At 41.5% G+C, this 12,401-nt stretch overlaps 2 protein-coding genes across 3 annotated transcripts in view; one reads left to right on the forward strand and one right to left on the reverse strand.

Annotated features, from left to right (window-relative positions):
- The window catches only part of Rpn2 (ribophorin II), a 60,256-nt gene extending 51,543 nt beyond the window's left edge, over positions 1-8,713 (reverse strand). For both annotated transcript variants that reach the window (XM_015480906.2, XM_048810968.1), the window contains exons 1-2: positions 8,504-8,713; positions 4,452-4,645 (exon numbers count right to left, since the gene is read on the reverse strand). In XM_015480906.2, the coding sequence (XP_015336392.1) occupies positions 4,452-4,645; positions 8,504-8,516 (207 nt within the window). In that variant the 5' untranslated portion in view covers positions 8,517-8,713. The remainder of the gene's footprint in view (positions 1-4,451; positions 4,646-8,503) is intronic.
- The window catches only part of Mroh8 (maestro heat like repeat family member 8), a 63,639-nt gene continuing 59,529 nt past the window's right edge, over positions 8,292-12,401 (forward strand). Inside the window, exons 1-2 of the mRNA XM_048810967.1 lie at positions 8,292-8,650; positions 11,164-11,285. Coding sequence (XP_048666924.1) covers positions 8,358-8,650; positions 11,164-11,285 — 415 coding nt within the window. The 5' untranslated portion in view covers positions 8,292-8,357. The remainder of the gene's footprint in view (positions 8,651-11,163; positions 11,286-12,401) is intronic.

The raw sequence follows: 12,401 nt of genomic DNA on the forward strand, positions 1-12,401 counted from the left end.
AAGTCAAGACACTGGACGACAGCACAAAGCTGTGATCCTTGAAAGAAAGTTAACTCAAATTACACTGTGATAAATTAAGATGCATATTATAATAAAGCTAAACACCAATAGAAGATAAAAAATGTAATACTAAAAAATACCTAATCTAAAAGAAGGGAGGTAAGAAGGGGAAAAAACAGATAAATAGAAAACTTTGAGACAGTAGATTTTAACCAAACAGTATAATTTTATTAAACATAAGTGGAATAAACTCCCCAACTAAAAGGCAGAAACTGCCAGGCTGGATTTTTATAAAAGACAGTCCCTACCATACACTGTATATGTATGCACACAGATTAGCTGGATACCTTGATCCACTGATCCAACTTTATCACTAAGAGTTAAACAATCAGACATGTATCTCTTGACAGAAATACACAGAACTACCTCTGAAATATTTTTGCCAAGAAAACTGACTTTGAATATAATTAAGCCTCAAGAGGTAACTATCAGGGTAAAGGAGTACAAGGAATAGAGCAATATGTTCAAAAACATGATGATGCAAAGGCAGAATGTTGAAAATTCTCCAAGACAAGTGACCCAGCTTTTCCCACAAATGGAACGGGGCGGCAGGCGAGGTGGCTCATGTTTATAATTCTAGCTACTTGGGAGGCTGAGGCACGAGGATTGAAAGTTTGATACCAGCCTGAGCAATTTAAAAAGAACTGGGGACACAGCTCAGTGGTAGGTATGCTAGCCTAGCATGGGTGAGGCCCCGGTTCAATCACTAGTATCATAAAAAAAAAGAGAAAGAAGTGGTATGAGGGGATAGAGGGAACAGGAACTATTACAGGTAAAAAGAGACTTAGGAGACATCAACAAAACGCAATGTGTGGACCTTGTTCAGATGTGGACTTAAACCAACTACCTCTTCAAGACAATTTTGGGATAATTAGAGATAAATGAACATAGACTGAGAATTAAATGACATAAAAAAAAAAAAACTACTATTAATAATGGATAGAGGGGATGGGGTTGTGGCTCAGTGGTGGAGCACCTGCCTAGCACATGTGAGGCACTGGGTTCAATCCTCAGCACCAAATAAAAGTAAATAAATAAAATAAAGTTACTATCTCCATCTACAACTAAAAATATATTTTTTAAATGGATGGACAAAATAAAAACACTGCTATTATTGTTAAAACAAAAGTTCCCATGAAGAGATATAAGTGAAACGATTTGTCTAATATCTGCTTTAAAATAGTCCAGTTGCTGGCCTAGTGCCAGGCTGGCCTCAAACCCGTAAGGTGATTCTCCTGACTTAGTATCCCAAGTAGCTGGGATCACAGGCATGTAAGATCTTATCTTAAAAATAAATAAAATATTCCAGCAAAAATAAAGGAGAAAACAAGTAATCGTAATCAAAATGGCAAAATGTAAATAACTGTTCAAGCTAGCAGATGGCAATTTTGTGAATGTTTGAAAACTTCCATAATAAAAGGCTGATTCGTATTAGTTTTCTGTTACTGTAGCAAAATAGCTGACATAATCAACTAACAAAAAGAAAAGGTTTATATTAGCTTATAGTTTTAGAGGTTTCAGTTTATGAATGGTTGGCCCCATTGCTTTGAGCAATGGCACTATGTGTATGGCCAGGGAGCAAGAGAAGGAAAGGACCAAAGAAGCAAAGGGACCAGGGTTCCACAATCCTCTTCAAGGGCATACCCCTAATGGACTAACAACCTCCCAGTAGGCCCCACCTCTTATAGTGCCCACTACCTCTCAACAGCACCATGGGATGAGGACCGAGCCTTTAACACACGACCTTTGAAGCAGAACACATCCGAATTACAGGCCTTTTATTTATTTATTTATTTATTTTTGCAGGGGACAGAGGCGGGTACTGGGGATTGCAATTTACTGATGAGCTACATCCCCAGCCTTTTTTTTTTTAGACAAAGTCTTGCTAAGTTGCTGAGTCTGGTCTCAAACTTGCAGTCTTTCCATCTCAGCCTCTCAAGTCTCTAGGACTACAGGTGTGTACTACTGCACCTGGCTCAGCACTACTCTTTTCTAACTTCCAGCTTACCATAAGTTCCCTGAGTGCAGTGATTATGACTGACTCAGGGCCTAACACAAGCGCTCAGTTAACAACTGCTCAATGAATGAATTCAGACTAACATGGGCTACACTGCCCATCCAGTGTGTCGGGGTGCTTACCACTCTTCTCGGAAAAGGAACTGTTAGACTAGAGCCAAAGAGGCTCGCTCGTAGGACAGCACTGAGACAAAAGGATCCAGGAGCTAGTTGGATGAGTTCTATTCACCAAAATGCACTGTCTCTCTACCTCCCTGACTTACTGAATCCACACAGGACTATGTGACTGGCATTAGACAACAAAATGAGAAAAATGAAAAGAAGTAACATATAATGTGTCTCTTCTATGAAGAAGATTTGTTTTGTTGTTGTTTTTCTTTTCTTTTCTTTGTTTTTGTACCAGAGATTGAACTGAGGGGCTTTACCACTGAGCCACATCCCCAGTCCTTTTTATTTTATTTTATTTGAAACACGGTCTCACTAAGTTGCTGACACTGGCCTTGAACTTGCAATACTCCTGCCTCAGCCTCCCAAGATGCTGAGATTACAGGTGTGTGCCACTATACTCAGCCGGTGCAGAAGTTTTAAGAACCATATACTTGGGACTGGGGATGTGGCTCAAGCGGTAGCGCGCTCACCTAGCATGTGCGGGGCGCTGGGTTCGATCCTCAGCACCACATACAAACAAAGATGTTGTGTCCGCCGAAAACTAAAAAAAATAAATATTTAAAAAAAAAAAAAAAAAAGAACCATATACTCCATTTGCTTTCTGCACATGTTCCAGATAGACTACTCCATCAGCTAAATCCCAGACTGAAGAAATATAAAGGGAAGCCTCAAGTGAATAAACAAAAAACAAATTTTGTCACTGAGATTTAGAATCATTTCAATGCCAATGTAAGATATGGAAGGCAGAAGTCTAAAAGTTGCTCACCCACCCCTAAGATTTCCATTCACTAATTATTCACTTAAACACAAATCTAGAAACTACTATGAAGGGATTTTTGCAGGTATATTTAAAAACCTCAAGTCAGTTGACCTTAGAATTCAGAGATTATGCAAGTGGGCCTGACCTAAGCAGGTGAGCCCTTTAAGAGCAGTTTTCTCTGGCTGATGGTAGAAATGGAGGCAAGAGAGAGACACTATTGCTGGCCCCATGAGAAGAAATTTGGGTAGCTTTGACGAGCAGAGAGCAACCATTGGCTTGAGCCAGTAAGAAAGTAAGGACCTCAGACTTAAAACTATAAGGGACTGGATTCTGTCAACCTGAATGAGCTTAGAAACAGATTCTTCACCAGAGCTTCCAGTAAGAGCTCAGCCTGGTCAATACCTTCACCTTGACTTTAGGAGACACTAAAAAGCAAGTCCAGGAAAACTGCCTGGATAACTTCTGACCTGCAGAATATCAGCTTATAAATGGATGGTGATTTAACTCCCTAAGTTTACAGAAATTTGTTGTATAGTCATTGAAAACAAAGGTATATATGAGCCAGGAACAAGTGGCTCATGCCTGTAATCCCAGTGGCTCCAGTGGCTGAGACAAGAGGATCATGAGTTCAAAGCCAACCTCAGCAACAGCAAGGCACTAAGCAACTCAGTGAGACTCTGTCTCTAAATAAAATACAAAATAGGGCTGGGGATGTGGCTCAGTAAGGAGTGCCCCAGAGTTCAATCCCTGGTAACCACCCTCCCCACAAAAAAAGGTACATAGGAAAATTTCTTAGCCTAGCTGTCCATTCTGTTGCAATGAATAAAATATAAATTCCCTCACCACTGTTCCTGAATCCAGAAAAGGTTTAAATAATGATGCATTCTCCTCATCAAAAGTCCACAAAGTACACCAAAGTGACCTGATACAGTGACTGTTGAGCTTAACAAGTGGGAGTGCCCCCAACTTGAATTCTTTAATCACTGATTATCCAAACACCTAGGCACTTTACAAGTACCTGTGGTACTGAACGGTCTCACTCACAGGGCTACAGTATAGGTTTCTAGAGGATCGAAAACTTGTTCTATTTCACTAAGAACACCTAGCATGCTCCTAAATATACATTAAGCACTCAAAAAGAAAATCTGTTAGATTGAAATAAGTATTTCTTATATTGGACTGACCTTGGTTGCCCTCAAATGAGAAGAGTTTTGGTTTTTTTTTAATATTTATTTTTTAGTTGTAGTTGGACACAATACCTTTATTTCACTTATTTATTTTTGTGTGGTGCTGAGGATCGAACCCAGGGTCTCACACGTGCGAGGCAAGCGCTCTACCGTGAGCCACAACCCCAGCCCCAAGAGTTTGTTTTGAAGTACCCAAAAGGAACCCAGTGAGGAGAAGAAGGTTCTCTGAATCACTCAGGACACCAAGGCAAAAGTCATACCTTTACATCTGGCACCTGGGCCCCAAGGCTGCTGAGTCCCACGATGGAGTAGAAGGCAGATTCTAAACTTGTGAAGGGGCGGTCCAGCGAGGCTTTCAGTCTCTCCACGTCATGCTTGGTGAGGTAGTGGGTGGGCGTCAGAGCCTGAATGCTGGCTATGATTGTCAGGGCCAACAGGAAGACAGTGCTTGAACCTTGGAGGGAAATGAATATATTAAATACAATACATACAACTCCAGATTTTTATATGTAGTCCCAACAATGATGCGCACCAACATCTGGGAACCAAACCATGTGAGGAAGAGTGAGGAGCTGGGGTCAGATTTGAGCGGTGAGCCAGGTCTTCAAATGTGGAAAGAAAAGTCCACCTAGCAGGCTCTGAGCTTCTAAGGCACAGGATTCATCACACCATTCCATTTATTAGCAAGGTGACCATGGAAAGTGATTCAGCCAGGGCCTCAGCTTCCTTAAGAGGAAAGTGGGATAATAACAGTATCATCCACAGAGTTGTTATGGATTAACATAGAAAGATCTTGCACATAACAAGGGCTATATAAATGTCAGCTACTACTTCTATTACCATTATAAGGTTGTTGTTTTATCTACTCACAGTAATTTGTACTTCTCTTATGAACTATTTTTTTTATAACTATGATACTGAGAGGTCTATTTTCTCTGCTAAACTGCAAGTTCCACGAGGACAAAGACTGTTTTTCGTGTTTGTCCCAGTATTTACTTGTCTTGCAAATTGCCTGGTACACGGTAGGTACTGAATAATTATTTCTCAAATAAATGGAAGAAGAATTAACTCACATCTATGATGCTTCAGCAAGAATTGTAGGAGTGGTATATTTCTATTTAAAAAAGAGAACATATGGGCTGGGGATATGGCTCAAGCGGTAGCGCGCTCGCCTGGCATGTGTGCGGCCCAGGTTCGATCCTCAGCACCACACAAAAATAAATAAGTGAAATAAAGGTATTGTGTCCAACTACAACTAAAAAATAAATATTAAAAAAAAAAAATTCTCTCTCTCCCCATCTCTCACTCTCTCTTAAAAAAAAAAAGAGAACATATTAGCCAAACTATATTGTCATATTGTGTGCATGTACGAATGTGTAACAACAAATCCCATCATTATGTATAATTATAATGCAGAAATAAAGACTGTGGAAAAACAATAAAGTGCAAGTATAAATTTTCTTTAAAAAATCAAAAAACAAAGCCAGGCACAGTGGTACATATCTATAATTCCAGCAACTTGGGAGGCTGGCATAGAAGGATTGCAAGTTCAAGGCCGCCTTAGTAACTCAGCAAGGCCCTAAGCTACTCAGCAAGGTCTAAGCAACAGCAAGACTCTGTTGTCTCAAAATAAAAAATATAAAAGGGCTGGAGATGTAGCTCAGTGGTTAAGCGCCCCTGAGTTCAATCTCCAGTTTAAAAAATAATAATAATAAACAAAACAAAAAACAACTTTTGAAGGCACTGCTTCATGATGAAGTGAATTTGTCCACCACCCAAGTAAAAAGCAACAACAAGCAATCACAAGGCTAGCATTAATGGTCTTAAATCCTTTGCCCATAGTGTCAAATTTAGTTGGAACTAGAATTAAGAAAGACATTATTACACCCATTTTACAAATAAGAAAACTGAGGACCAGAGTAGCTTGCACATGTTTTAGATTCAAACCTAGGTCTAACACTACAAGAGTTCATGCTTCACTATTTTTTTGGAGAATGATATATATTAGGGGTAGGCAGAGAACTATTCTATGAACATTTATTTCATTTAAGTACTTGTGTGTATTAACCTAAAGAATGTGAAAGTTCATTAAAAAAAGAAAGAAAGAAAGAAAAGACTGGGGAGGTAACTCAGTAGTACAATGCTTGCAGAGGATAAAGAGAAAAATACAGTCAGATGCCATAGCACACTCATGTAATCCTAGGGATTCAGGAGGCTGAGGCAGGAGGAAAGCAAGCTCAAGGCCAGCCTCAGCAACTTAGTGAGACAGTGTCTCAAAATAAAAACCAAAAAGGNTAAAAAAAAAAAAAAAAAAAAATACAGCAGGAAACTCCCCACCCTCAGATAGCTTGGATTCAAGTGGGAAAACAAAGATTTAACATAAAATAATTAAGAAACATGATTTGTCACATTACAAGGTAAAAAGTGCTAGGGAGAAATCTAAAAATAAAGAAGGGACATGTGGGAAGGGCTGCATTTTAAACATGGAGTGTACGAAGGACCAAGGAAGAAACAGATATTGAGCTTACACTTCAAGAAGAAGGAGCAAGTCATTATTGTTATTTGAGGAAAAAGTATCCCAAGAAGAAAAACAAGTATAAAGTCTACACCAGGGGGACACATGGTTATTTTCAAGATCAGCATGGCCAGTATGCCAGAGGTAGGTAAGCCAGGGAGAGAGGTAAAGATGGAGTGACAGAGGCAACTCCAGAGAGCCTTGAACACCACAGAAGACTGACTGGCACTGAACAAGATGGGAACTACTGTAAAGTTCTGAACAGAGGAGTGATTTGACTTACATTTGAACAGGATCACAGTGCTGACAGGCAATGCTGTGTTGAGAACAGAGTATGCAGGAGCAAGGACAGAAAGAGGGGAAAAAGTTAGGAGACTACTACTATATTTCAAGTAAACAGATCAGGGTGGTCCAATCCTGGGCAACAGCAGCGGAGGTGGTAACAAGTGGCCAGTGTCTAGCTAGAATTCAAAGTTAAAGCCTATCAGATTGCTACTGGACAAAAAGATGCAAGAGAAAAGAGGAGTCGAGGTACTACTGCTGAATCTCCAATGCCTAGTGTACATGCAGGCATTCAATACTGCAATCTTAGTGGATTGCTATCACTAGCATTTTCCCAGCTAGCCTGTAAATTCCCCTAGCACAGCATCTGCATCAGACCCTCATCTTCCCACCTTGATAGCAATAACTATTTGGCTAAAACTTGACACTGTAACACGCCAGGAAAGCTCAAACTACACTGAGTACCTTGTATGAACTGAGACATTAAATCCTCACAACAACCAAGTGAGGTGGCTATTTACTGCCTTTTACAGACCAAGAAATTGAGGTTCAGAAGTGCTTACCTGCACCTGCCCTAAGTCACATAAGGAACTGAGAATCATACCACAGGCAGTTTGAATCCAAATTATGGCTTTGACCATTATAGTATCCACTACTTCTTAGTTAAACACAGGGCTGATTAAAGTTACCTTGTGTAAGTTATTTCCCTTCTCTCTAGGATTCCAGCCTGTGTCCCGCGGGAATAACAAGAGTACACACACGAGCTGTGGAGTCCATCCTGCTGTGTCCACTCAGTAACCACCAAAGCAGTGAACTTTACTGAGTGCTAACGTAGTGTCATGAGCTGTTCTAAAATACACGAGATTATCTTACTTAATGCAGCAACTCTATGAAGCGAATAATGTACTTATCTTAGAGATGAGAAACTGAGGTGCAGTGTACTCAAGTAACTGGCTCTAGGTCATATAAAGAATACGTGGCAGGCTGCAAGTTTGCGCCCAGAGTAGAACTTGAGAACCTAGACTCTAAGCTCCCAGAGAGAGCTGAAGAGTGATTCTCTTGTCTGTCACTGAAGAGGAAACTATGGCCCAAAGAATGGGCAGTTTGCTCAAAGGCTCACACGAAACAAAAAGTGGCCCGCGGCGAGCGGGGACAGGTCTTAGGCCGCCCGCACTTGTCAAATGAATGGGGGAAGCCAGGCCTGGGTTAAGCGCGGCCGCAATTCGCCCACCCACAGGCTGGTCTTCGCGGGGACCCGTAGTTCCGCGTTGCACCCCACCCCACCCCCACCAACCCCCAGCTAGTCGCGGGCACTGGCACCAGCTCGCTACCCTCGGTCAGACCCTCGCCACCGAAAGAGCTGGAGCCCATGCCCCTGCCCCTGCCCCGCAGCGGGAGGGGATCCCGCCTAGCCGGCTCCCGAGTGGCGGGCACTAGCCTCCCGCGGGCCAGAGCCCGCTCCCCTAAGCGTGCCGGCCGCGGAACCCAGTTATTGAGCCATGCGCAACGCCTCACCCGGCGGCGCCATTCCTCCGAGCAGGTCACACCGGAGCCTGAGCAGCAGGCTGACTTCCGCTCGGGAAAGTGGCTCCGAGAGCGCGCCGGAGGGGACGCCAGGGACTCGCAGCAGGCTTTGCTTGCCGGGATGGGCTCTAGGCACAGGTCAGTCTTCCGCGGTCCCGCTGGGCCCGGCCGCTCGCAGCAGCCGCGCTGCGGATTCCAATCCTCGCGCTCAGGGGTCCTCTGGGTTCCGGCGTGCGGGCCTGCCTACCCCCCGGGCCGTGGCGCACTTGGAACCGGCCGTCTCGCAACGGTCTCACTCCGGGCGCTACCCGGACGCGGTTGGACCAGGCCTCGGGGTGGGCCCAAGACGGGGCCGCCTCGGATTGGCCAATCGCCGTGATTGGCCACCTGCTCTGTCACTCCCTGGTCTGTCTGCAGCCCGGCCAACTTTAAAGGAACGGAAGGGTCCAGTGGAAGAGGAATATTCAAGGGGTTTTGTGTTTCTTTAGAAAATTATTGACATTTTCTTTCAAAGATGGCCACTTTGCTTGTTAATAACTGATCCCAGTGAAGTTTTAGTTGCAAGACAGATCAGTGACTCCTCTCAGTAATTGAGGGGCGTTTTAGCCCAATTTTAAAGATCTGACCGACTTAAACATGGAAGTGACTTATCCAAGAACAGTACTAATACCTAACTCCAATTATCAAGGGTTTACAATGCAGCCTGACGGTGTACTAAGCACTCGACATACATTATCTCATTTATTCCTTGTCATCTTTCTGTTTACAATTTTAAGGGGAAACAGAGTCAGCCCAACTCCAAAATCTGCTTTTAACTATTATGAATATTTACCAGCATGCCACTGCGAACAATAAACAGAGGCAAAAGTTTTAAGAAGCCCTTCATTGAAAAAAGATATACAAATAAGAAATAACTGCATGGTCAACATCACTGAAAAACCACAAAGAGGTATCATTGGAATAGTTAATATAAAAAAGACCTACAATTTCAAATGTTGGCAAGAATGTAGAGGAACATATACTTCTAGTGGAAATGGAAACTTGTACTGCCGTTTTGGAAAAAAATTGGCAGCTTCTTAAAATGTCATTTATACAACCTACAATACAACCCAACTATTCTAGAGGGTTGGTTTGGTTTTAATTAGTTACTATTGTTGAAGAAATATATATGCACAGGATAAAGCTAAAACTGTATTCGTTTGGGCTTTTCCCAAAAGTCTTTTAATATTGACTAAATATTTATAAAACATACATAAGGAGGAAAGAATGATACAGTGAAACAGTGCACCAGTAATTCTGTCCTAAACAAACAGGACCATGACTTTGAAGTCTTCTTTCTGACCCTACCCATTCCATCCCCACCTCTCCTCTCTAAGAGAGTCCCATCCCGCAGTTTACATTGTTTCCTTGTTTTTCTTTGTAGTTTTGTCATATACATTTATAATACCAAGAAGCATTTGTTTAGTTTTGCATATTTCTTATTGTATGAATGGATTTTTTTGCATATTTTCCCTGTGACTTTCTTTTTTCTGCCAACATTCTGAGATTTATCTGTTTTGTTGCACATAGCTAAAACTCATTCATTATCATGCTATGTTGAACTTCATTGGATGAACATACCACAGTTTATCTGTTCTAGACCTTAAGATGTCTCCATTTTTTAAACCATAATTGCTATTGCAAAAATTTTATACATATTCCTGGTAGAGATGTGTAAGAGTTTCTTTGAAAATATATTGATAAGAGTAGAATAGTGACTAGTATATGTACACCCTTCAACTATAGATAATGCCAGAGTATTTCCAAACTAATTGTACCAATTCACATTTCCAACTGCAATTCATAAGGTTTTTTCTACACATCTTTGTCAACATTTAATATTCATGCCAATATAAAAAACAAGAACAAAAGGCAATGCTTTTTTGCTCATTCATCTGTGTTAAACATTCAGTAAATATAAATCTATTCAGCCATTCACTGTATTAGCTAAGCCTGCCCTCAAACTTGCAAGCCTCCTGTCTCAGCCTTCCAAGTCACTGGGATTACAGGCTAGCACCACTGCACCAAGGACTGAAGCTTACATTATAAAAGGAAGAAATAGATGACAAACAATGAACATCATAACTAACTGAATTGGGCTAAGGAGATAGCTCCATGGTAGAGCACATGCTTAGCATGTGCCAGACCCTGGGTTTTATCCCTAGCACCAATAATAAATAAAAATTTATATGATAGAAGGTATTATGTGTTATGGAAAAGAGTAAAAGTAGACAAGGGTAAGGGGGATTGAGGCAGCTTCTCACAGTAGTATATTTTGTTTCTCACTATCCATTCAGTCCCCATGAGGCTGCCAGTATTGTAGGTGCTAGGGATGGGATACGATTATGACCATGTAGACAAGGTTTCTCCACTAATACAGTGTATAGTCTGATAGGACACAAACAATGAATCCAAATGAACAAGATAATTGTTGATGATAATTAAATACTGCAATAAAAAGAACAACTGTGGACTGGGGTGGAGAGGCTATCTAATGTAGATTGATGATCAATAAATGCCTCTCTGGGAGGGACATTTAGGCTTCCAATTGAAGGGTGAGAGAGAAGCAGTTCTGAAAAACTTAATTTTTCCTATCTCCTCTTCATTCTTAGGTTCTTCAGTCAAGAAGAGGTAGTGATCCCCTGTGCTTCTGACAATGACTCAGGAAGTGTGGATTTGCAGCTGAGCAACTTAGATGATATTAAAAAAGGCGAAAGTAGCATTGAATTTACAGGTGAAACGGAAAGGATTGTATAAGGACAGAACTGAGGGTGGGAATCAATCAATATCTTTCCCTTTCTCTCTCCCTCTTCCCCCACACCTCACAGAGCTAAAGATCAAACCCAGAACCTCATGCATGCTAAACACTGATCTAGACCCCAGCCTTCTCTGTTTAAGTCATTTCAAGAGGTAGTGATTAAATACTTGCTGGATAATCAACCCTTGACTAGCCTTTGACAGTGATACCTGACTTTGAGACTTCAGAATATGGTTGGCAAAATAAAATAAGATACATTATTCTAGACACACAGGAAACTAAACTTGATCCTGATCCAGATAGTTCTTCAGACTCCTAAGCAGAGTGTGAGTACTAGAGGGATTCTGGAAGGGAAACGTTGGTGTGCATTGACATAGAGTGAGAAGACCATGCAGATGGTGGGATCTGCAGAATAACTGTCTTTATTTATCCTGCAAACATTTATTATCAGGTGCTGGCCATAAAGAGTGACTATATCTGTTGTGGTCCTGCCCTTATAGATCTGTGACAGCGCAGAAGAGAGACCCAAAAAAGTAAATAGACAGTAACTACATGATTAAAAGTTGTAGTAAGGTGCTGGGGTTGTGGTTCCGTGGTAGAGCGCTTGCCTGGCATGTGTGAGGCCCTAGGTTCAAATCTCAGCACCGCATATAAATAAATAAAGGCCCATAGACAACTAAAAAAAAAACCTTTCTTTAAAAAAAATAAGTTGTAGTAAGCACTATAGAAAAATTAAACAAGAGGTTGAGAAAAAGTAAGGGAAATGGAGACCTACTTTAAACTATGGTTATTGGCAAACGCCTGTAGGAGGTGGTGCTTTCAACCCTAAAGGAGGCCTTAAGATAGGTGAAAGGGTGACCCATATGAGAAGTGGAGGGAGGAGTATTTTAGATAGATTGAGCTTCACGGGCATGAGCCAAGAAAGACCTTGATGTGTTTGAGGAAATACATTCACTCATTCACACTTGTAGATGAACAGGTAGTTGGAACTCAGTGTCATCCGTGTGATGGGGACTGGAGGTCAGATTGGAAATAGAGAGGGTTATTAGTGGCTAGGAGGATACTTGGCCAACATGGGCAAAAAAGGAATTC

This window comes from Marmota marmota, unplaced genomic scaffold, assembly GCF_001458135.2.
Source record: "Marmota marmota marmota unplaced genomic scaffold, marMar, whole genome shotgun sequence".
NCBI lineage: Eukaryota > Metazoa > Chordata > Mammalia > Rodentia > Sciuridae > Marmota > Marmota marmota.